Source organism: Xiphias gladius, chromosome 3 (assembly GCF_016859285.1).
Source record: "Xiphias gladius isolate SHS-SW01 ecotype Sanya breed wild chromosome 3, ASM1685928v1, whole genome shotgun sequence".
In the NCBI taxonomy this organism is placed as follows: Eukaryota; Metazoa; Chordata; class Actinopteri; order Istiophoriformes; family Xiphiidae; genus Xiphias; species Xiphias gladius.
This window is the reverse complement of record NC_053402.1, coordinates 9,839,620-9,860,881: the sequence shown is the minus strand read 5'-3', so window position 1 is coordinate 9,860,881 and position 21,262 is coordinate 9,839,620. Positions and strand designations below refer to the sequence as shown.

Genomic DNA, 21,262 nt, shown 5'->3' with positions numbered 1-21,262 from the left:
AGCGGCAATCCATTTATTGTCTTGTCTTTATGATCTTCTCGTATTATTTTTGTTAACTCCTGCTAAGTTACTGTCATGCTTTACTTTTAAAAGATTTTTTTTTTTAATGAGATGCAAAAAATACAAAATTGAATAAAAATATGTGATGGTAGAGATTTTCATAATCCAACAACATATAAATAAGCAAGTAAACCAATCAAATTTTTTGTTAGCGTAGCCTTACCACATAGTTCAGCATCACCGCTTCACTGATTTCACATACACATATTTACTAACTGTGAATGAGCTAACTCTTCAGCAAGCCCATACTACCCAGCTTGCAAAGTCCTCTGGTGAAATCTCCTTTTCAGTATATATATTGCGCATTAGCACTGCAGGTTTTGCAAACTAAATGTCCAGTCTGCAGAGTGCAGTAGCAGTACAGCAGTGATGCTGTGAGTCTGTAAACAACAAGACCTTTCCAGTGGCTGCCTTGTTTTGTGCACTGTGCTGCTTTAGCCTCTGCTTCTCCTTCCTGCCATCTCTCTGGGTACCTCAAGGCCTCGGTGCTGGTTGCTGTCACTCCACGGGAGGCGGGTGGTGCTTTGGGCAGTCACATCACGCTTCTCTTCACAATACATAACATAACATTGCCTCAACATATAGTCACTGCAGCATATCAACTATGGCTTCCTGTATGTCTTGTCTATGTATGTAACACTTTGAACCTGTACAACTTTGCTTCTTACGTCGTCCATAAAGTCTTACCTCTGTTACTCTCAAAAGTGACGTCACTACAGTTGGCACAACTGTCTTTAACCACAGTAGAAATACAAGTTATTAATGAAGTAACCTAGTGGTGTGGGGAATATATCATTGTGGGGCTGGCCATGGACTGTGCTATGGTAAGGAATCTAAGAGGGAAGTATCAACTCCGTGCCACAACTGTGACTGGTTGTGCAGGACACTACACTATTGTAATGCAGAATATTAATTTCACAGTCATTCTATGCAGTGATAGGCAAGGCAAGGTTATCTGTATAGCAATTTTTAATAACAACACAATTTGAATTTCTGTACAGAAGACATAAAAAGGCATTCAGATATAAAAGCTGTGACTTATTTTGGGCGGGGGGGGGATCAAAACACTTGAAAAATCATGCTAATTTAAATTTAGGCACAAGTGTTAAAATAGTGAAAGAAACTGATTCAACTTTTTTAAATTTACCCATGATTTACATATCACAGCACAGAAAATGAATCGTACGTTCCTATGAAAACTATTATATTTTGGGGCTTTCAGCATCATAATGTTGAACATGTCAAAGTTTGATGCGTCCTACTGATTCCTTGGGACATGCACTGCAACAAATGATAACCTGGAAAAGGATTTTATTCAGCATCAAGACTAATTAAGCTACTGTCAATATATTTTAATTATTTATTTAACTATGTTACTACACTAGCATTTTTCTGGCAGTGTTACTTGTTTATGACACTTGCTTGGTGCAGTAATTAAACAGTATTGAGAGAGTTTCATGTGTTAAGATGTCAATCATAATCAGCTTTTTTTGTGTTTCGCATTGCGAAAATCCTGAAATAAGTGCAAAGTGTCAAGGTGAAGTATATATACCTTTTCTAGGTGTGCCATTGTTTGCACTTTATTTGTTAAGATACCTGCGGGGTCCTTCCCAACCTCCACCCCCTCCCCCGCCACACCCAGCCACCCCTTTACTCACATTAACCCTGTGTCTGTTTCCCCCTCTCCCTCCTCCTCTTCAACAACCACTCCTCCTACTCCTCCTCTCCTTGTCTCTCTCCTCCCTCCTCCCTCTGCGCGCCCCATCTGCCTAACTCCAGTTTCATGTAAGTGGTTCCATTCATTCAGTCTTTTTCTTAGGGCTGGGTATTGTGAAAATATGTTTTGTTGTTATTCTCTTTATACTTTTACCAGTTGTTCACACAGTACATTAACGCAGACACAATTCTAAAACACGTGTTATATTAGCCTTTAAACCCATGTCAGTGCTTTTCTAAGTTGGCTGATTTTTATTGAAAAAGTCGGTTTAAAATGAGTTATTATTATGCATCACATGTCTGTCGATACCCAGCCCTATTTGTTCCTAATAATGTATTTTTTATAAATGTACCGGTATGAATATCCTTTCAATTCTTGTTCCTATAGACCATTCTGTATCACCCACCTACATACATGCAGAAAAAACCTGCATGCCTTTTTAATTTGATTTTTCTTGGGCTAATCGTTCCACAGACCTAATTTCAGCAGAGCACATGTTGCTTGTTATTTTGGTGATGGGTTTGACAGTTTTGGTCACTGTGGTTATTGAGCCAGTATCTCCCTATGCATTAATTCTCTAATGGACTAAACTGGAATGACACTGTGACTCTTAGTAGTGGCAGCTTGTGATTTGTCCATTTGTTTTCTGCTATTATCTAATTCGTTAATTTGATTTGGCTGCTCGTTCGTTACTTGTTTCACTTTGACCTGCGTGGATTGGCATTGTGAAATTGGAACCAGCTTTTATTTGCATTTAAGTGTCACTACACCAGGACTACTCACATTGCATGTCAGATAAGCTGTTCGTCACAGAAGAAAAGTGTCTGAAACTGGCTTTGATATCTCCCGTGATTGTCCACACTTTGTGGTTTTTCCCTGAGTTGCCCTGTGTGTTAAACTGCAGTCGGCTCTTATTCCTGACAGATCAGAGAAATGCATTGAAGTATACTTGTCTCATATTTTTCTGCTCTGTACTTTTCGTTTCCATAGCTGTTCTTTCAGTGTGCACTGAGGACACGGGGAATGCCTCGTACTACTAACATTGACCCCTGCTAAATGTAGCCTGCTGCCCAGCCTGATATTCGGGCTTTTTATACTGTTGACCTTCACACAGCATTGATCTTTGCATGAGTGTGATTTTATTTCATTTTTTTGAATATTGTACTATGACTAATCTTGTGAATTGTATAACTACTAATGACGTTATTACTATTACTAATATTGGACCAAACCTGGGTCAGATCTTTCTCCTGTCTAAAGACAGCTATGCTTAAGAAAGTATCAGTGGGTGTGACATGCAGGTGAGTGCAGGCTCAGATCACAGGCTTGGATTGAACAGACCGGAAATAGGTTGGAAAAGCAGTTTTTATTTGTCTAATTACAGCATTAAAAGCCCCTGTCAAGCTAGTCACACTGTTGTTTCAATTTAAAACCCGACTGGCTTCCTCTTAATCCCACTTCAGTGGTATTCCCTTTATTTTGTAATAATAAAATTGGATCGATCGAACCCTGTACTTAATTTGACTTCATGTGCTTTGTTAATTTTCTTAATTTGTCTCTTAATTTAAATGGTTTTTGTTTTACTGTTCATATTCAACTGTCACATTCTGGTAATTCTCCTGGATCACAAAGTGTGTGTACATATGAGTATGCATGAGTATGCATGAGTGTGTGTGTGTGTGTGTGTGTGTGTGTGTGTGTGTGTGTGTGTGTGTGTGTGTGTGTGTGTGTGTGTGTGTCTGTCTGTCTGTCTGTCTGTCTGTCTGTCTGTCTGTCTGTCTGTCTGTCTGTCTGTCTGTCTGTCTGTCTGTCTGTCTGTATTTGACAACATGGGCAGCCTTGGTAACAACTGCTTTCCCTAACTCTACTCATTCCAGTGGACAACCAGCACATGCTGCACTACATCCGGGATAAGACAGCAGTCCCATATTTCAGCAACTTGGTGTGGTTTATTGGCAGCCATGTCATTGAATTGGACAAGTGTGTGCAGACAGATGAAGAGTGAGTGCCATTTATCTTTTTCAGAGTTTCCCGGTGTAATTCTCACTGTGGCCTCTAGGGGTCAGGCTGCCTGGTTTTTAACCATTATCCTAGTGCTCCATAGATTACATTTCTATACAAGGACATGAAGCATGGTATAAACTGCATTTGTTGTATAATTTTTCACATATTGCTGGTCATGTATTTTTTTTATTAATCTTTAAATAAGTGAATATAGAATGTTAATTTTTTCTTAAGTAGATTTATAGTTAGATAAATGTTACAGCTGTACATCAGTGTCATCTATTTTCTGTATCTGCATGTACATCAAAATGCCATAATAACATATAATCTCTCTGTCTGTCTGTCTGTTATGTCTGTTATGTCTGTTATGTCTGTTATGTCTGTTATGTCTGTTATGCCTGTTATGCCTGTTATGTCTGTTATGTCCCAGACATAAGAACAGGGGGAAGTTAAGTGACCTGGTAGCAGAGCACCTTGACCACCTTCACTACCTGAACGACATTCTCATTATAAACTGCGAATTCCTTAATGACGTCTTGACAGACCACCTCCTCAACCGTCTGTTCCTGCCCCTCTATGTGTACTCTTTGGTTAGCCCTGAGACGGTATGTTACCCTCATGTGCATGTCTAAATGAATTAGGTTACACTGATGTTAACAGGTCAATAGCAGAAAGCCTTTGTTGTGTCAAAACTTCTACCTCCATTCATATCTAAACCATTGGCACACCAAATTCTTAGTACATGTGTTATAACACATTGGTTTCTTCATAAGCAAATGTGTGAAAAACAAGTCAGAGAAACTGTGTGTGCGAATGTTTGGCAGCATTTTTTTTTTTTTTTTTTTTGTCGTCAATTCAGGATTGCAACTAATGATTATTTTCACTGTTGATTAATCTGATGATTATGTTTGCAAATATTCAATAAATTGTGTAGTCTGTTAAACGTCAGAAAAGTGAGTGAAAGTGAAAAAGGCCCATCACAGTCTAAAGGTGAATTCTTGAAAATCCAGTCAAAATCCCAAAGACAGTTAAATTAGAATGATATGAAACTAGTAAAAGCAGTGAATTAGATTTGAGAAGGTGGACCCAGTGAATGTTTGGCATTTTGTTTGATTAATGACTTAAAGGACCCTACCAGTGGGTCGGTCCAGCATGTGCATACAACTTACTGAATATTTTACTGATAGCTATTTCCCAATTCATGGAAGTGGCGCCGTAATTTTTAAACGCGTTTTCCCAACCTTACAAGGGCCCATTTTTTTCAGTTCATTTTAGCACGCTATCAAAGTCAACTCGCAGTGGCTTGAAACTTGCTAAGCTGAGCTAATGCATCATAATTAAACACACATCCACACTGGTTTTCATTAGTTACTTAATTTTCAAGTTTTAACGATGGTGAATACATGGCGTGATCTGACAATCTTTCCTGATGGTGCATTCACATGCTGAAAAGATAACAGACCTTTGCCATTCAGGTGCCACATTGCATTGCATTTATAAGCTATGACACTCAAAAGGGATTACAAATAATTATCAAACATGAATGTCATAAACTTTTACAGTTGGTTGTAATGAATGGTTTTACGCTGACCTTAGATTTTAACACCGTTTTAGCTACTCAGCAGCACATAAACATACTACTCCTCCACCTGCAGATGCTGGTGTAGTTGTAACCCATTCCAAACTATGCAATTCACAATGGAGTGTTTTTGCTTCCATAAATGGGACATTTTGGAACTGGTGTTGGAGGAGTTAGAGCGGGGCAGTGATGTGGTGAATGAAAAGACATCCCAGTTTCAGCACTCTCTTGCCAAGTGCACAGTTAAATTGACAAAGCTGTCCGACCCACGAAATCTATCTGTCAAACTCGCCTCTCCTCACTCTCTCCAGTATCAGCTCATTATGGATTTTACTATGCCCTTTATTTTCTTATAGATACTAACAGTGGAACTGCTACACATGTGACCTTGGCTGGCCTTTTATGTTTTCTGTTTTTCAGTCTGAAGAGCGAAAAATCAACCCTCAGGTGTCCCTCTACCTGCTGTCTCAAGTGAGCAACACACACAAATCATTCAGGAAATGTAAAGAAGATTGAATACAAGGCTATTCAAGCAGAACAGTTCCTTGCAGTAGTTTTCAAGAAGTTTTCAAACTAAATATGTTTTGGAATATTTTAGGAAGGCTGCAGGTTTGTAGTGAGGAAAACATTTTGCATTGTTCAAAATGTATTTTCTGGCAGAGTTGTTAACTTTGCCATGTCATTTTTCACCCATACTGTATACTTCATTTTCAATTAATGGTTTTTGCTTTAAACACATTTTTGTTGCAACGTTAAGAAAGTGTGTCTGTTTGCTTTCCAGGTGTTTCTGATCATCCACTATCAGCCACTGGTCAACGCCCTGGCCGACGTTATTCTAAATGGGGACCTGTCTGTCTTCACCTCACAGACAGACATACACAGCACCCATAAGAACACGGTAAAACACACACACAGGTACACACTCACAAAAACATTTCTAACAACTTCAAACACAACACAAACATTGTACAGACCAAAAACATGATTTCTGTGAATGTGTGTGTACATGGCATGTTAGTGAAATGTGTGTGTGTACATTCCACTAAAGTGCAATGTACACACACAGCAGACTGTACATCGTGATATAGATTCACACTACAGAGTACATCATACATACACACACTGGAAGAGCAGCAGACAAACAAGAAATGAACACAAGCACACCCACGCAGGCAACCACATGGATGCATGCATGTACAGACAAACGCGCAAGCACACACACACACACACACACACACACAAACACACACATACACACACACACACTCAGTGGAGTTCCAGAAGTGCATGTACGTGGTTATGAGATCGCAGGGTCATGGTTTTCTCCATGATTCACCCACATCAAGGCAGCAGTAGGCAAATTACTCATTTTTTTGTCTTTCCATTTTTAAAACACTTTCTTCCTCATGTCCATCTTTTCTTCTCTCCAGGCCTTGGATTGAAATATTCTGTCAGATTTTTCTTCTCTCTGTTTTCTAACGCCTTTCTCTGAATGCCCCTTTTTATCTATATCTGTATCACCATGTTATTTCCCTCTCCTCTTTGTATTTTTCTATCTCCCCCTTCTCTCCCCCTTATCTTTCCCATCTGAGCCCCTTCACCTCTCATTTTCTAATTCTTATTCAGTTTCTTTTACCTCATCCCCTCTCCCCCACTTCTTCATTTTTTTGACCATCTGTTTGTAAAGCCAGGTGGGTGTGCTGAGGTAGTGAGCGTTTCTGAGAATCCTTGTGGTTATTCGCTGTGGTGTGTGTGTGTGTGTGTGTGTGTGTGTGTGTGTGTGTGTGTGTGTGTGTGTGTGTGTGTGTGTGTGTGTGTGTGTGTGTGTGTGTGTGTGTGTGTGTGTGTGTGTGTGTGTGTGTGTGTGTGTGTGTGTGTGTGTCCTACACCTATGGCTGTTGTAAGAAGCAGCATACCTTTTCAGTGAATATGAGTTGAGGCGTGATACAACAGGAGGCAGCCAGACATTGCCATGTTGCATTTGTAACCCTTGGCATAGCAGTTTTCAAATGGTCCTAATTTTCTGGAAAGAGATTTGAGATACAGCTAATGCTGCTCATTAGTTCCTGTTTTTTTTTTTTTTTTTAAATTTGTTCTATAATGCTTTGCTACTGAGCACCCCACAAAGGCACTTTGATGGCTTGCCTTTCTCAAAGAAAAAACAGAAGAACATTTAACAAAAGCTATAAGTTTCTTATTTTCAATAGAAATCTTATCACTATTTCAGATGGGGATATTTACTTGCATTTCTGTCTTTGTGTTCTTGTTCATTGCTTGCATGTGCTCATACCTGTGTTCACTTGCATGCTTTGGTCATTCTCCATGTTTGCAGGTACCAAGTTAATTTGTATTACTGCACAATTTCATGTGGAAAAAGCCCAAAATCTCATGAAAGTTCCTGGTGGTGTCAGGTCTAGAAGTTGTACAGAGTTTTGTTTTTGTTTTTTTTTTTGGTTCTTTTTCTGCATACTTGCTGGATTGTGTTTGCCACAAAAGATAAAACTGCTGTTGTGTTATTGTTTGATTTATTGTAGATGAAACTTGGGGGCATGGACACTGTTCCTGCGCAGGTGGTCAAATGGCAATTCCTGTTTGTCTGTGATGTGGCAGGAAATAGGTCACATGATGGAACACTGAGCTGGCTCACTTAACCCAGATCTCTTTCCTGGAAGAAGTGTTTTCTTTCTCTCTCTCTCTCTCTCTCTCTCTCTCTCTCTCTCTCTCTCTCTCTCTCTCTCTCTCTCTCTCGCTCTCTTATGTAACATTTGCAGGTGTGTACCAGTATCTTTGCTTTTTCCCAAAATCACATGCAGCTGTTTTATTTTTGTGCATTTGTAAGTATATATTTTCCCTGTAAATGGTGCCCTATTTTGATGGGTTTGCCTGACTGTGTGTAGGTTTGTCTTACATGCACCCTGACCTCTATTAATTTCTCAGCATCAGCTCACAGTTTGAGCGGTTTACCAGAACATAGTCAGCTATCGGGTGCAACACACACACACACACACACACACACACACACACACTGATACTAGTCTGTGGTTTATGCCTGAACACATACACAGTGTGATTTCAGCAGCAGCAATAGTACAATCCTGTTCAGATGTAGCCAGCGATACAGATATCAGTGATTTTAAAGTATGGCTAGCTACAGGAAGAATAAAAAAATAATTCACTAATTATTCTGTGGAAATGAGTAGCGAAGAGGTAATATTCTAAAAGGAGGGCTGACTTAATCTGAACCACAAACCATTAAAACATATTTTAATATTTGACAGCCTCTTTCCTGTATTGTCAGACTGAGCTAAAATTAAACAGTTCTTTAGTGTTTTTTCCTTACAAGCCAAACAGGAACACAAGATGGGATGGAGGAGAGAGGGTATTTAAAAAATATAATCTTTAGCATTCAAAATTGTCAAGGTATAAATCTGTTTAGCCAGAGAAACTGACTTAATCATTAAAAAGATAACTTTTTGTTTTGATTCATGTGGCACAAGGCGTCTTCCAGCAGGTGTGGATGCTGAGAAACTGCAAATGAGGACGTTCTTGGCAGAAAATTTGAATAAGGACGATGGGCCTATACCTTCTGACTCTGTAAATCAGGTGTACCTCTGTCTATCTATGAACCTACGTTTTCACATGCATATGTGTGTGTTTGGTGGTTTGTGTTGGTGTAAGAAGTTTGGCAAACAGGGCCAGCTAGTTTCAGTGTGAGTTACCTGATCCTCTTCCTCTTTGTGTTCTGTCACAAGATTCAACTTTTTATACAGATACACAGAGGCAGGATTATCCAGGTAGTCAATGGCCCCTTATTTGGCAACAGCACTGGTCCTTCTACAGTATTTATGTATTTATTTATATCTTCATTAGCCTCTATTCCTTACCAAAGTAGTTTCATGTAATTGCATAAGTCAGTCTTAACTAATATAGTGTAGACAGTATGACATACATATGCATTTACATATACACACACAGACAAATACGTACATATACATACATACTCAATCAAATAGGTAATTAAAATAAAACCAACTACTTTTACAGTTACACAAATCTTCCAAACACAACCATAGTTAGCATGATTTTTTAATTTCTTGTTATGTTACCTACTGCAAATTCTTGTACAGCCTTGTACTGCCTCTGTTGGGGGCTTGGACCTATTACTGATCGCCATATAAACCTGAGCACATGCTCACTTCTTTCTTTTTTAAGTTTTTTATGTATTTTTATTTTTATTTTTATTACTCCTACAGTCATTTCAATTATTTTATTCTAATGAAGTGAAGCAGTTTTATCATTAGAATTTGGTAATAATAGTTCAAAGTATTGTCATTATGATTGCTCAGTTTTACTGTAAGTCACAGCGTTGACATCTTTGCTCAGCATCTGATGACTTACCAGCTGTTTCCTGTGCGTGTATCTGTGTTTTGCAGCAAGCGTGATGGCTATATGTGAGAAATTTGTCTCCTCTAGTTCCAGTATAGCATCACAGAAATGGCCTCAAAGCCATTTATTGACTGTGTGTGCATGTACTTGTACGTGTTGGTTTTTAAGGACTTGGTTTAAGGGTTCAGGTTATAATAAGGTTAGGGTTAGGTATTTAGTTGTAATGGTTAAGGTTAAGGTTAGGGTAAGGGGCCAGGGAATGTATTATGTCAATGAGTGGTCTCACAAAGATAGAAGTACAAGTTTGTGTTTTGTCTGTGTGTTTGTGTGTGTGTGTGTGTCTGTCTGTCTGTCTGTCAGTCAAGTGGTAATTTTCTCTTCTACTATGATTAGGTGTATCAGGAGGGAAGTGACGTGTGTTTTCACAGCCTTTCTCAATACAAGAAAGATTAACTGTAAGGCACTGTGTTTGTGCACATTGGTGAGAAGATATAAGGACATGAGTTATACATGTGGGTTTTTATGGAAGCATGTGTCTCATACGTGCTCACGTGTGTCTGTTTTTTGCATGCTCATCTTCCAGTAAAGGGTTGCTGTGATATTGTTTTCTGGAAACAGGATAGATACTCTCTTCTAAGTATTTTCTCTGAGTGTGTATTCTCCAGAACATCATTAGCTCACTAAATACACCAAACCCCTTTTTTCTCTTTCTCTCACTTGTTTTGAACCATTATCTTCCTTGTGTATTCAACACATGCTGGGAGGTATGGCGCTGTGTTGCCATTATGATACCACTGTGTTTGTGAAAAACCAAGAGGCAAAGTAGCAGAGGGGCCATTGCTTTATTTTAACCAAAAAGATATTTGAAAGCAAGCAATAACAAAATACGTTCATGATTTCATGATAAGCTAATAAAAATAATTACTCTGTGATTCTAACTTCCAGGCATGCATTGTCTTCTGTCTCACACCCTTGTGTCTCTGATTATTCTCTGTCGTTCTCCAATCCCCCAGGCCAGTGCAGGAGGCGTGCGTCGGTTCAGCAAGCCCCCGGAGTCTCTGGAGCGCTCCCTTGAGATGTCCCGACACCGCGGTCGCAAGAGGACCCAGAAGAGGCCAAACTACAAGAACTTGGGCGAGGAGGAGGATGATGAAAGGGCTGGGGGAGGGGGAGGAAGCGGTGGACTTGGAGGAGAGGAGAGCTGGGATGATAACAGCAGAGGAGGAGAGAGGGAGGGAGGCCGAGAGAGGGAGAAGGGAAAAGGTACAGAGGGAGTAGGAGGAGGAGGAGGAGGAGGAGGTGGAGGTGGGAGTTCTAAGGGAAGCAGAGCGAGTGGGGAGACAGCGGAAGGTGAGTGTGTGTCTCGTTGGACACAGCAGTACAGGACTGTGTTTGTGAGTGTTTCTCTACTCCCGTCAATCAGACACAGTCTCCCATGATGCACCCTGGTTACCCAACAGCCACCAGAGCAGCAGCCCTCGTCTCCAAACAGAAAAGAGAGAGACTAACTCTTTAAAAGACTGAATAACTTAAAAGATGAGCAGTTTAACTTTTACTGTAAATGCGCTCTGCTTTTTTGCTTTTCATTTTGGGCACATGACGTTTGCTGTCATCTCCATGCATTTACACTTTATTGCCAAATTCAGTTCAGACTATGCTACCTCTTCTTCAGAAGAGTGTTTGAAAAAACAGTAACCTGTTGTTATAATGAGAGCATGTTAAAGTTTAGGCTACAAGAAAATGCGGAAGAAAAACAGTGAACGCGAAAAGAAAGTTGGCTTAATCAAAAATTCCTCTCTGGCTAGTTTTGAGATGAGGCCTCCCCTCTTTTTTGCTGCGTCACATGTCTAGCGCCTTTTAATTTCCCCATGGGTACCATGGCTACCACTGATCACGTCCGACACAATCTCCATAGCAGCCAACTGTCCATCTCCACGGTGACACACCATCCATCCTGTGCTCCTCACCTGTCCGCCTGACTCTCACTCTTGCTCTGTGTGCATGTGTGTGTTTGTCAGTATCAACGTGTGTGTGTGTGTGTGTGTGTGTGTGTGTGTGTGTGTGTGTGTGTGTGTGTGTGTGTGTGTGTGTGTGTGTGTGTGTGTGCGCGCGCGCGCGCGTGCACAAAGTAAAGATGTGACAATTTCACTCACCTGAAATGATTCCTTCTTTACTTTGACTGAACAGAAGAGTCTTTATGCAGGACTACACAATCTTCACAAACTGACACTTCTCAAGACTCAAATGTATGGAATTGTTTGTTACAGCATCGGTTTTAACAGAGACAGCATCGTGGGCTGCAGAGGAACAGAGAGTTTTGAAATGAGACATGTACCTTTTGGGGTGGAAAAATGACACCTACTAATTTCAACTGATTGATAAAAGTGATAAATTAAGAAACCCTTTGAAGGATAAATGATAACTTCTAACTTAAGTGACATGCTGTTGGTTGAAACACTATATGGTTCCTCTAAATTTTAATGCATCAAATAGTGCATCAAAAATCAGTATTTTGTTCTCTAATCAATAGTAAGCAGACACTGATTGAATGATTGGGACATCTTTGCTGCTTAAATGAATTTGATCATTTTTTGAACCAGTGAAGCATGAGAAGGAAGCACTTCAGACTGCACATTCATAATCACTAGTAAAAAGAGCTCAATTTTTACTTCATAGCTGTGATGTGTGTGTACGGTGAGGGTGTGTGATATGAATGTAAATAGTGTGTATTTATGATAGAGGAAAAAAAACTTTACATTTACGGACACTTACTTATGCCAGTAAGTACAAAGTGTGTGTCTGTGTGTGTGCACAGAGATAGAGATGGTGGTGATGGAGAAGTGTAAGGTGTCCGAGCTGACAGAGCAGAACATCACTGACGAGGAGAAGACCGCTGCAGCCACCCGCACACACACACAGAGGAGCAGGTACATGGACGCACATATCTGAACACACTGAACTGTCAGATTGGTGTAGAAGTGGAAAGAATAAATAAAAGGGAAGACAAAAGTGTGGATTGATGATATCTTTTCTCTTTCTCTGCAGACCATTCTTAGACATGGTGTACAGTGCCCTCGACTGCACCAGCGATGACTACCACGCCCTGTTTGTCCTCTGCCTGCTTTATGCTGTCTCACACAGCAAAGGTTGGTCTTTCTGTTCACCGGGTCTAGATACGTAGTGAATCAAGTTAGCTGTGCTGCATGTTTAACATAAAGCAGCAGCACAGTGTGTAGTTGCTCACCCTCTGGCAGCCATGTTGGAGGTCCATAAAGGCTGTGCAGAGGACTTTATTGACTCAACATAAGTGAATACATTGCTTAATTTAAGGGGTGTTTTGGCAGAGTACTGTTCTCCTGCTCACTGATATTATAAATTATAAATGTTGACTACATTTTTTTTTCTGCTGTGGCTAAAGAGGGAGAATGGGTCAATCACAGGGTTGGCGGTTCAATCCCTCAGCTGCTCCCAGTGGTCAAGCCAGCCAGCAGCTTGCATGGTAGATGTCTACCATCGGTGTGAGAGTTAGTGTGTGTGAATGGGTGAAGGAGAGGCAAACTGTAAAATGCTTTAGATAAAAGTGATATATGTAATGCAGTTTACCTATGGTCTGCAGGTAACAACCACCAGTTTTGATGTGACCACACTGTAATGCTGTTGTTGGGTGTTTCAAAAATTATATCTGCAAAAGGACAACTTTTTAGGAACTGGGACAGTAACGTATAATTGATTTGCTACATTAGCCAACTAGCTAGGCTAGCTAACTCTTAGAATCCAGGTTAACTGAAATGATAGTCAACGTACACGTCAGATTATCTTGGGGTAGATACCAGGACTACAGGTAAGACTTTCTGTTGTATCTGACTAACGTCAATTTTGAACAAACCTACAACATCACATGTTCATGTTTATACCACCAAATTTGCATGCAACGTTTTCCATACCTGGTCTTCCTGCCCTGTCTGTAGGTATAAACCAAGATCTTCTGGAGCGGCTGCAGCTGCCGGTTCCTGAACGGGAGAGGAGCTCATACAGCCTGGTGCTGGTAGAGAGACTAATCAGAGTTATGAGCCAGGCAGCGCAGCCAGGTAACACAGACACAAACCAAAAATTTTCCGGTAAGAAAGTATGGAACCATAGTATGTTATCCTTATTACTTACTCATATATTTCTCTGACGTGTATGTAGATGGTAAAGTGCGTCTAGCTACACTGGAGCTGGGCTGCCTTTTATTAAAGCAGTCTGTGCTGTCTGGAAACCACTGTATAATCAAAGATGTTCATCTCGCCTGCCTGGAGGTACAGCACACACAAATATGTACATTATTCTCTCATACATGCAATCTTGTCAACATATCTCACACACACACACACACACACACACACACACACACACTAAATAATTCCACAAACCGACAGTAAGAATTTCAGGTATCAGAGGGTCAGAACAGGCAGTGGAGAGTTTTTTTTTCTTCTAGTTCAGTGAAACAGCCCCTTTCCATTTAATTTCATCAGTTCCTCAGAATCCATAGTTGCAGGGTTTCTCAATGAGTGCTTGTTTGCGGTTATGAACCACAATTTTTTTTTTCAGCAGATTTTAGAATTTAGACTTTTTAGACTTTAAAAACATTGACAAGTCAGACCTCACTTTTCCTCTCCTCCAGCACTTTGTCTAAACTACAAATCAGGTCTCACTGTTTTCTCTTCCCTTAGTTACTCCTTCTGACTCTTTTTCCTCTCTCCCTTTCTCTCCTCCTACATGCCTTGGCTTGCTCAGCACTTGCTTTTTCTTCCTCATCGTTTACAAAATTTTTTTATTTCCTCTTCTGTCATTTCAGTTTAACCCCCCCCTCCACACACACACACACTCCTGCTTCCTTCCCTCACAGAGTTACAAGAAGTAGTTGTGCTAATGCTTCTGCGATTTTTTTTTTTTTTTTTTTTTTTTTTTTTCCCAGGATTTCATTTATGAAGAAAATCACATTTTAAAAGTGAATTGAAACCTCCCCAAAGTCATCTTACAATCATTTTTCCTTGCAGGTCTGGCAATGTCAGTAACATTACTGGGGCTTTCGGCTTAGAGAGTTTCCCAGAATGAAGAGCCCCTTTCGATTGGGACATTGTGCCTTTGGCTGAAATGGTTTTCCTGTATTGGGATGATCAGCTTAATTTTTTGTCAGCTTGTGACTTTGATTACTTGCTCTCTACTGTATCATATCCAGTAAGGGCAAAATGCCAGAAAACTGACCTTATAAAAATACTAATTCTATTAATATAATGTTAAGTGGGCTCTGATCCTGCTGATTTCCTCACTGGCCTGCTTTGGAGAAATAACTGACTAGACATATTACTAATCTCATTCAGGAAAACAGGCCAGCATTTCCAGGTTTAGTTTTTTCGGTGGTAAGCACATACTGTTTCACACTATTGACTGGTTGCACTTAACTATCCTTCCTCTAGCTCTCTGACACTTGATGTGAATGGATTTACCAGGAAAGCATTAATTGTTGTTGAAGGAATTTGCCCTACATAACATAACACAGTAGTGAAAACATTACTCAGCAGCTGAATTAGATTCCTATTAAGTGTGGAATTCACCAGTCGTTAATCATCACAACATCATTGGTACATCCCAGCCTTTCTCAGGAAGGGCAGTCGGTAAACGACATACACAGTAATTTGCTCAATCAGTTACTTGAAATAAAACTTTGATGTTAATTGGTTTGTTGCAGAGCATCTTTTCTGAAAAATTCCCACATGAAATAGTGCCAAATTATCGGAAACGGGCCTGTTTGCTGTCAGAGACTTAGATGAGATGACTGATACCACTATCTGTCCGCGAACAGTGATGTCCCGGAGTCTGCTTACTTGGTAACTGCTGAAATCCAGGAAATAGTCCTGGATAATATGGTGCATAGATATGCACCATATTATATAAAATATAAAACAAAGACTAAGCAGAGAGTTAGGTCTAGGTGTAAGGTTTGACTGGCACCACTTTTCTCATGACACAATTCTCATGACTGTATTTCCAACATAATTATTGGCAATATGTCTCTTACCTGTTTGAAAATGTACATTTGATGAAGATAAGGATGTGTTTATTTCTGTATGTGTGTCACATGTATGATGGTTCAGACTTGTGTATATGCCATCATTACATTCCGTTTATATTTCATGTTTTGTTTGAAGGGTGCAAGAGAAGAAAGTCTGCATTTACTGCGGAGATTCTACAAGGTGAAAGTACACAGTATTACACACTAATACAGACTCTTTAACATAACTAGTCATTTATCATCCCAGTGCGCACACACACACACACACACACACACACACACACACACACACACACACACACGCACATGTAACACTAACCTACAAAAGTAAGTGTTTATGTCATAGACACCCACACATGTACAGTATACAGTATGTAAACACAAAAAAGTATAAGAAAGGAAAAGTTAAAAGACATCTGTAAAGCTGATACAGTGGAAAACACTCAGTGAAGCAGACTGTTTCTGAATGTCTTACAACTGATATTGATGCAAGACGTTTTGCACTATGGTATTGCTGACTGCTTTGGCAGACAGTAACTGGGAAGGACAACCAGACAGACAATAATTTAGGGAGAATTTAAAAAAAAAAAAAAAAGGAACCAAACAGGCCAAGAATTGTTCAGGAATCTCAGGTTCTTCAGTTTTTCTCAAGAGTCGTGTCACAAAAAAGTTGAATCACAATTACCTTTTGAATGTGTTTTGTCATAAGTGAAATGCAAATCCCCTGGATAGGATACAATACGATTGTATGGTATTGTGTGCGTGCGTGCGTGTGTGCGTGCATGCGTGCATGCGTGCATGTGTGCGTGCGTGTGAGAGTGCATCTAATGATTATAACTGAACCCATTTCCCTGAAGATATGAAAGGTAAAACTTAAAAGTATTTCCAGCATATACTATACAACCTCACATTTGTACACAGAGGCAAAATGACCTCACTCAATGCTTTCTGTTTCTTTGAGTGTCTTTGGATATCAGTTTTGGGAGCAGTCACAAGAGTTTATGGTTCGTGTAAATTGCTGTAGAAGTTCTCTTGCAGCATTTGGGGGGAAAAAATTACTGCAATCCGTACGCTGACTCCAGCGATACAATTGGAAAAAATATGTGTTAACAAGCTTTATGTTATGGTTTATGGTTACTACCAGAAAGTTAAAACAACGGCTTAAATAGTTTTCATGTCCACCTGACATGAAACAGAAGAAAACATTGGAGGTTTAAATGGGGGAATTATTTATTTATTATTTACCTTGATCGACAACACATTGAATTTGATCGCATTTTATTCTGTTGACGTTATGGATTCCTGTTTCTTTGAGCTGCAGTAGTTTCCATTGCTACTTGAATGACCTGAATACTTAAAGCGGAATATTTTGGCTTAGACCAATTAGGGTGGTTAAATGAACACGGTGGACTGGTGATGAGTGTATACATAAACAGTCACTGGTCTTACAGCTGCTCAACTGTGCATATCCACATAATTTGCCGAATCTGTGCAGCATTTCCTGTTTTGATTCACATCATTTTGTTGATGAGATGGCATTTAGGAATTCCTCTTTGACTCCCATGATCACTTAAGTGGGTGATGGTCTGGAACACACAGCACAAGAGTAGGATTTGTACACAGCGCTGGTAATATCATATTTAGCAGTAGCAGAGGGCTACTGTTGCTTAGGTGCAAAAGTCGAGAAATGCGGTTACACGGGGAACCTGCCATGGTCCAAGAATTTGACCATGAACACAAACATAAAAAACACGTACATCATTGTCCCCACAGAGAATGACACTTATCAGGAAGTGTTGTGAGGGTGTTTTTACTCTAGTAGACTGTGTTTACACCCTGCATATACTCACAGATGAGTCAGATGAGTATTTCATTGTAGCATATGAACAAAGGGAAGGAAAAGGAAAGAGGGAATCTGGGCAAATAGTGATCTAACTACACAATGGTAGTTAAGTAACATCAGAGTTTCAACTGAATTATAAATGTGTGGTCACACACAGATTATTACGTGAATGCATCTGGACTGTTGAGATATATTTTCTGAATAAAAGGGAAGGAAATCAATACTCTGGCTTATTTTTAACTAGCTTCCAATTTATTATTTCATCGTAGGGAGAGGAGATCTTTCTGGACATGTTTGAAGATGAATACAGGAGTATGACGGTTAGTTGGCTTTCATTTGATGTCAAATTAGTCTTGTTTTGTTTTTCTTCTTTCTCCCTTTAAAAATAAAACATAATCAAACCAATCTTACAGATACATTGTTGTTTTTTTTTGTTTTTTTTTGTGGATTTGTACAGTGTATGGGTGCTGTACAGTACGTGGACTTGGCTGTACTCATGCACATGTGTTTATGTTGCAGAGTAAACCGCTGAACGTAGAGTATCTAATGATGGATGCCTCAATACTGCTGCCACCCACCGGCACCCCTTTGACCGGCATTGACTTTGTTAAGAGACTTCCCTGTGGAGATGTGGAGAAGACACGCAGGGTGCGTCCACTCACACACTCGAACTCAGTCCATATTCCATGTCTGACAGAGTATTAGATTCCTGGGAAATCAGATCTTGCAATTGAAATATGACTTTCTTCTTGAGGCTTTTGGGTACATGAAATCAACAAATCTAAATAATTTTTACTTAAATAATAGTTGACATTTTCAAACACCCATGTGATTACACTGTAACAATCATAGCAGTTGTGCCTAATGTTACAATCTTTTGGTTTCTTGCTCCACCAAAAACAACATCTCTATAAACAAATGACACCAGAATGGCAGCACTCCAAAGCTCAGGTGAAAGATAAAATATAGTAACCTGATTCTAACTGTGATAAGGACATGGTATGACTGATGTCAGATTCTCACCTGTTGTTTTCTAACACGATTTTTTTGGAGCGCTGTCATTCCTTTATTCTTTTCAATGGTTTGGTGTAACTGTCAGTTTCAGACAGGAAATTTGATTAAAAATAACATTTCTGCGTGTATGTGTGTGTGTGTGTGTGTGTGTGTGTGTGTGTTTGTGCATGCGTGTTTGTATGGGACCTCTCCAATCTCGGCACAGGCAATCCGTGTGTTCTTCATGTTGCGGTCGCTGTCACTTCAGCTTCAGGGAGAACCTGAGACACAGCTGCCTCTGACCAGACCTGAAGACCTTATCAAGACAGATGATGTCTTAGACCTCAGTAAGACACATACAGAGAAACAGAGGCGTACTGTACACTGTTAGTCATAAAAGCAATCTTTCTTCAGCTCTCAAAATCAGACCACAGGTGATTTATCATTTTTACACTTTTGGGAAATACAGTTAAACTTCAGGGTGAGTAGGGACAATATAAAAGAAAAATCACACTAAATTAAGTCTGATTAGTGCAGTAAACGTATATGCCAGGAAGGCTAAGGAAAGAAAATTACTGACACTTGCCCCACTAACTACAAGAGCAGAAAAAAACAATAACAACCACCCCTACAACTCCCCAAAAAGAACTTCCATCTCTCTACAATTGCACCATAGATATCTGACACTCATCAGCAATTCTCTCTCCCTTTCTCTCTCACACACTCACACTCTCAGCAAAATGCAGGCGTACGAGTAAAGTCTTAACAATACCAAGGCACATGCACATGCAAGCACCGACAACCACAACGGCAGCAAGACGAGCATACTGACAAACTCACAAGCATCTGTTAACACAGCTTCCCACACACCAAGAGAGAACCTGAACAATCTTCACTTATTGTACACAGGTGTGTTGATGTTGTGGAAACTTGCCTGTGTATAGTGCGGCTGTGCAGGATGTCACAAATGCAATTGCACAGTAATGTGATTAGGAGAAATGATACTGTCTAACACGCAGTGCTCAAACTTTTCGCATCCGTAATTTATTTATTTATTTTATTTATTTTTTTATTCCTTTCCCACCCATTTAAAAAAAAATGCCTTGATATTAGAATCAATGTTAATCACAAATTGGCTCAAGTAGGGCAGCTTGCCCAAAGTATATTAGAAGATAAGGCAAGTTTCATTTTTACGTGTCTGTATTAGGTTGGGTGAAAACAAGCTTAGAAATAACAACTGACACAAACACAACTACCTGTTCAATTAAAGATGTGCTGAAATGTAGTACTGTGCAAAAGTTTTAAGAACTAAAAGTAAAGTGGGGATCCCTTCAAAAATAATGCCATGAATAGGGCAGTAAACAGAAAAAAACCTAAATCAAACCGTTATTTGGTGTGACCACCCTTTGCCTGTAAATCAGCAGTTCTCCTAGGTGCACATGAGCACAGATTTATGAGCTACTTGGCAGGTAGGTTGTTTCAACCATCTTGGAAAATGTGCCACAGTTCTCTCTGGATTAAGGCTGTCTCAGTGTCTTCTGCCTCTGCATGTAATCCCAGAATGACTCCCGTGATGTTGAGATCGGGGCTCTGGGGGGGCCAGGCCATCTGGTGCAGGACTCGTTCTTCTCCTTGTCGCAAAAGAGAGTTCTTTATTACTCTGGTTATACATTTGGGGTTGTTGCAGAATAAATTTGGGACTGACTGGATGCCTCCCTGATGGTACTGAGTGATGGATAAGAACCTGAACATCTAAAGTTTTCACAGTACTCTACAGTACTCTACTGTATATGAATAAGAATAGAATTACTCTGAAAAAAGGACAGGGGCATATTTGCTGTGTTTAACCTAAACCACCATTAGGGTCTGTTGTTTCCTAACATCTCAACCTGTTACTTTATTAATAAGTGTCGGTGTCAAAAAAAGCAAAATGACAGACACACCATTTGCAAGGGACAGTTTAATCTCTTCTTTAAACACAACACATTGTGATAGGATGTTAATAAAATCCAGAGGGTATCAATCTATTCATAAACATTAAATCTTTGGCTTTATTGCAAATTATGTTTGTGTGTGTATCATGTGTGTAAAAGTTTTTCTTTATTTGAGATAGCAGCAGAAATAGCAGCAATGTAACACTTGAGGAAATGAAAGTACATTAAGCAGAATGGCATAGACCAGCAGCAAAATGTCATTGTGCAGTTGTGAAGATTAGAGGACAAAAATAACTACTGGTTTTGAGAAAATGCATTCATAAATACTTTTTGATTGTTTACAGGGATGTGATTGTTTCTGTGGCTCTCTCAAAATAATCAACAAATATTAAAATAACATTTTTTTGGAACAGAGGAAAGACTCACATCTTAAGCAGCCACGGTATCTTCCGCCTAGTCTCTGGATCTCTGGAATTAAGTTGGTATAGTTAGTCAAACACATGCAGGTTAGATGAACTGGTAACTCTAATATCCAAGAGAGTTGGAGAGTTGACAGGAAGTCCAACTCTTATTTGAAATGAGCCTATTCTCATTTTTATTTTATGTTTATTTTAATTAGCAGAACAAGTCAAAAGGAAACTAAGGTTCACCAAAAACTCCCCAAAGCAGAAAGTGTCATACAGTATCTATA

The 21,262-nt window shown here is 39.6% G+C and overlaps 1 protein-coding gene across 2 annotated transcripts in view; it reads left to right on the top strand.

Annotated features, from left to right (window-relative positions):
• clec16a (C-type lectin domain containing 16A) overlaps nucleotides 1-21,262 on the top strand; it is a 41,349-nt gene that overhangs the window by 6,713 nt on the left and 13,374 nt on the right. Inside the window, exons 6-19 of one of the 2 annotated variants that reach the window (XM_040157127.1) lie at nucleotides 1,514-1,519; nucleotides 3,655-3,778; nucleotides 4,212-4,386; nucleotides 5,781-5,831; nucleotides 6,142-6,258; nucleotides 10,760-11,096; nucleotides 12,562-12,673; nucleotides 12,792-12,892; nucleotides 13,715-13,834; nucleotides 13,935-14,044; nucleotides 15,938-15,982; nucleotides 17,914-17,964; nucleotides 18,164-18,292; nucleotides 18,864-18,984. In XM_040157127.1, coding sequence (XP_040013061.1) covers nucleotides 1,514-1,519; nucleotides 3,655-3,778; nucleotides 4,212-4,386; nucleotides 5,781-5,831; nucleotides 6,142-6,258; nucleotides 10,760-11,096; nucleotides 12,562-12,673; nucleotides 12,792-12,892; nucleotides 13,715-13,834; nucleotides 13,935-14,044; nucleotides 15,938-15,982; nucleotides 17,914-17,964; nucleotides 18,164-18,292; nucleotides 18,864-18,984 — 1,599 coding nt within the window. The remainder of the gene's footprint in view (nucleotides 1-1,513; nucleotides 1,520-3,654; nucleotides 3,779-4,211; nucleotides 4,387-5,780; nucleotides 5,832-6,141; nucleotides 6,259-10,759; nucleotides 11,097-12,561; nucleotides 12,674-12,791; nucleotides 12,893-13,714; nucleotides 13,835-13,934; nucleotides 14,045-15,937; nucleotides 15,983-17,913; nucleotides 17,965-18,163; nucleotides 18,293-18,863; nucleotides 18,985-21,262) is intronic. The other variant, XM_040157137.1, reaches the window with a different exon arrangement.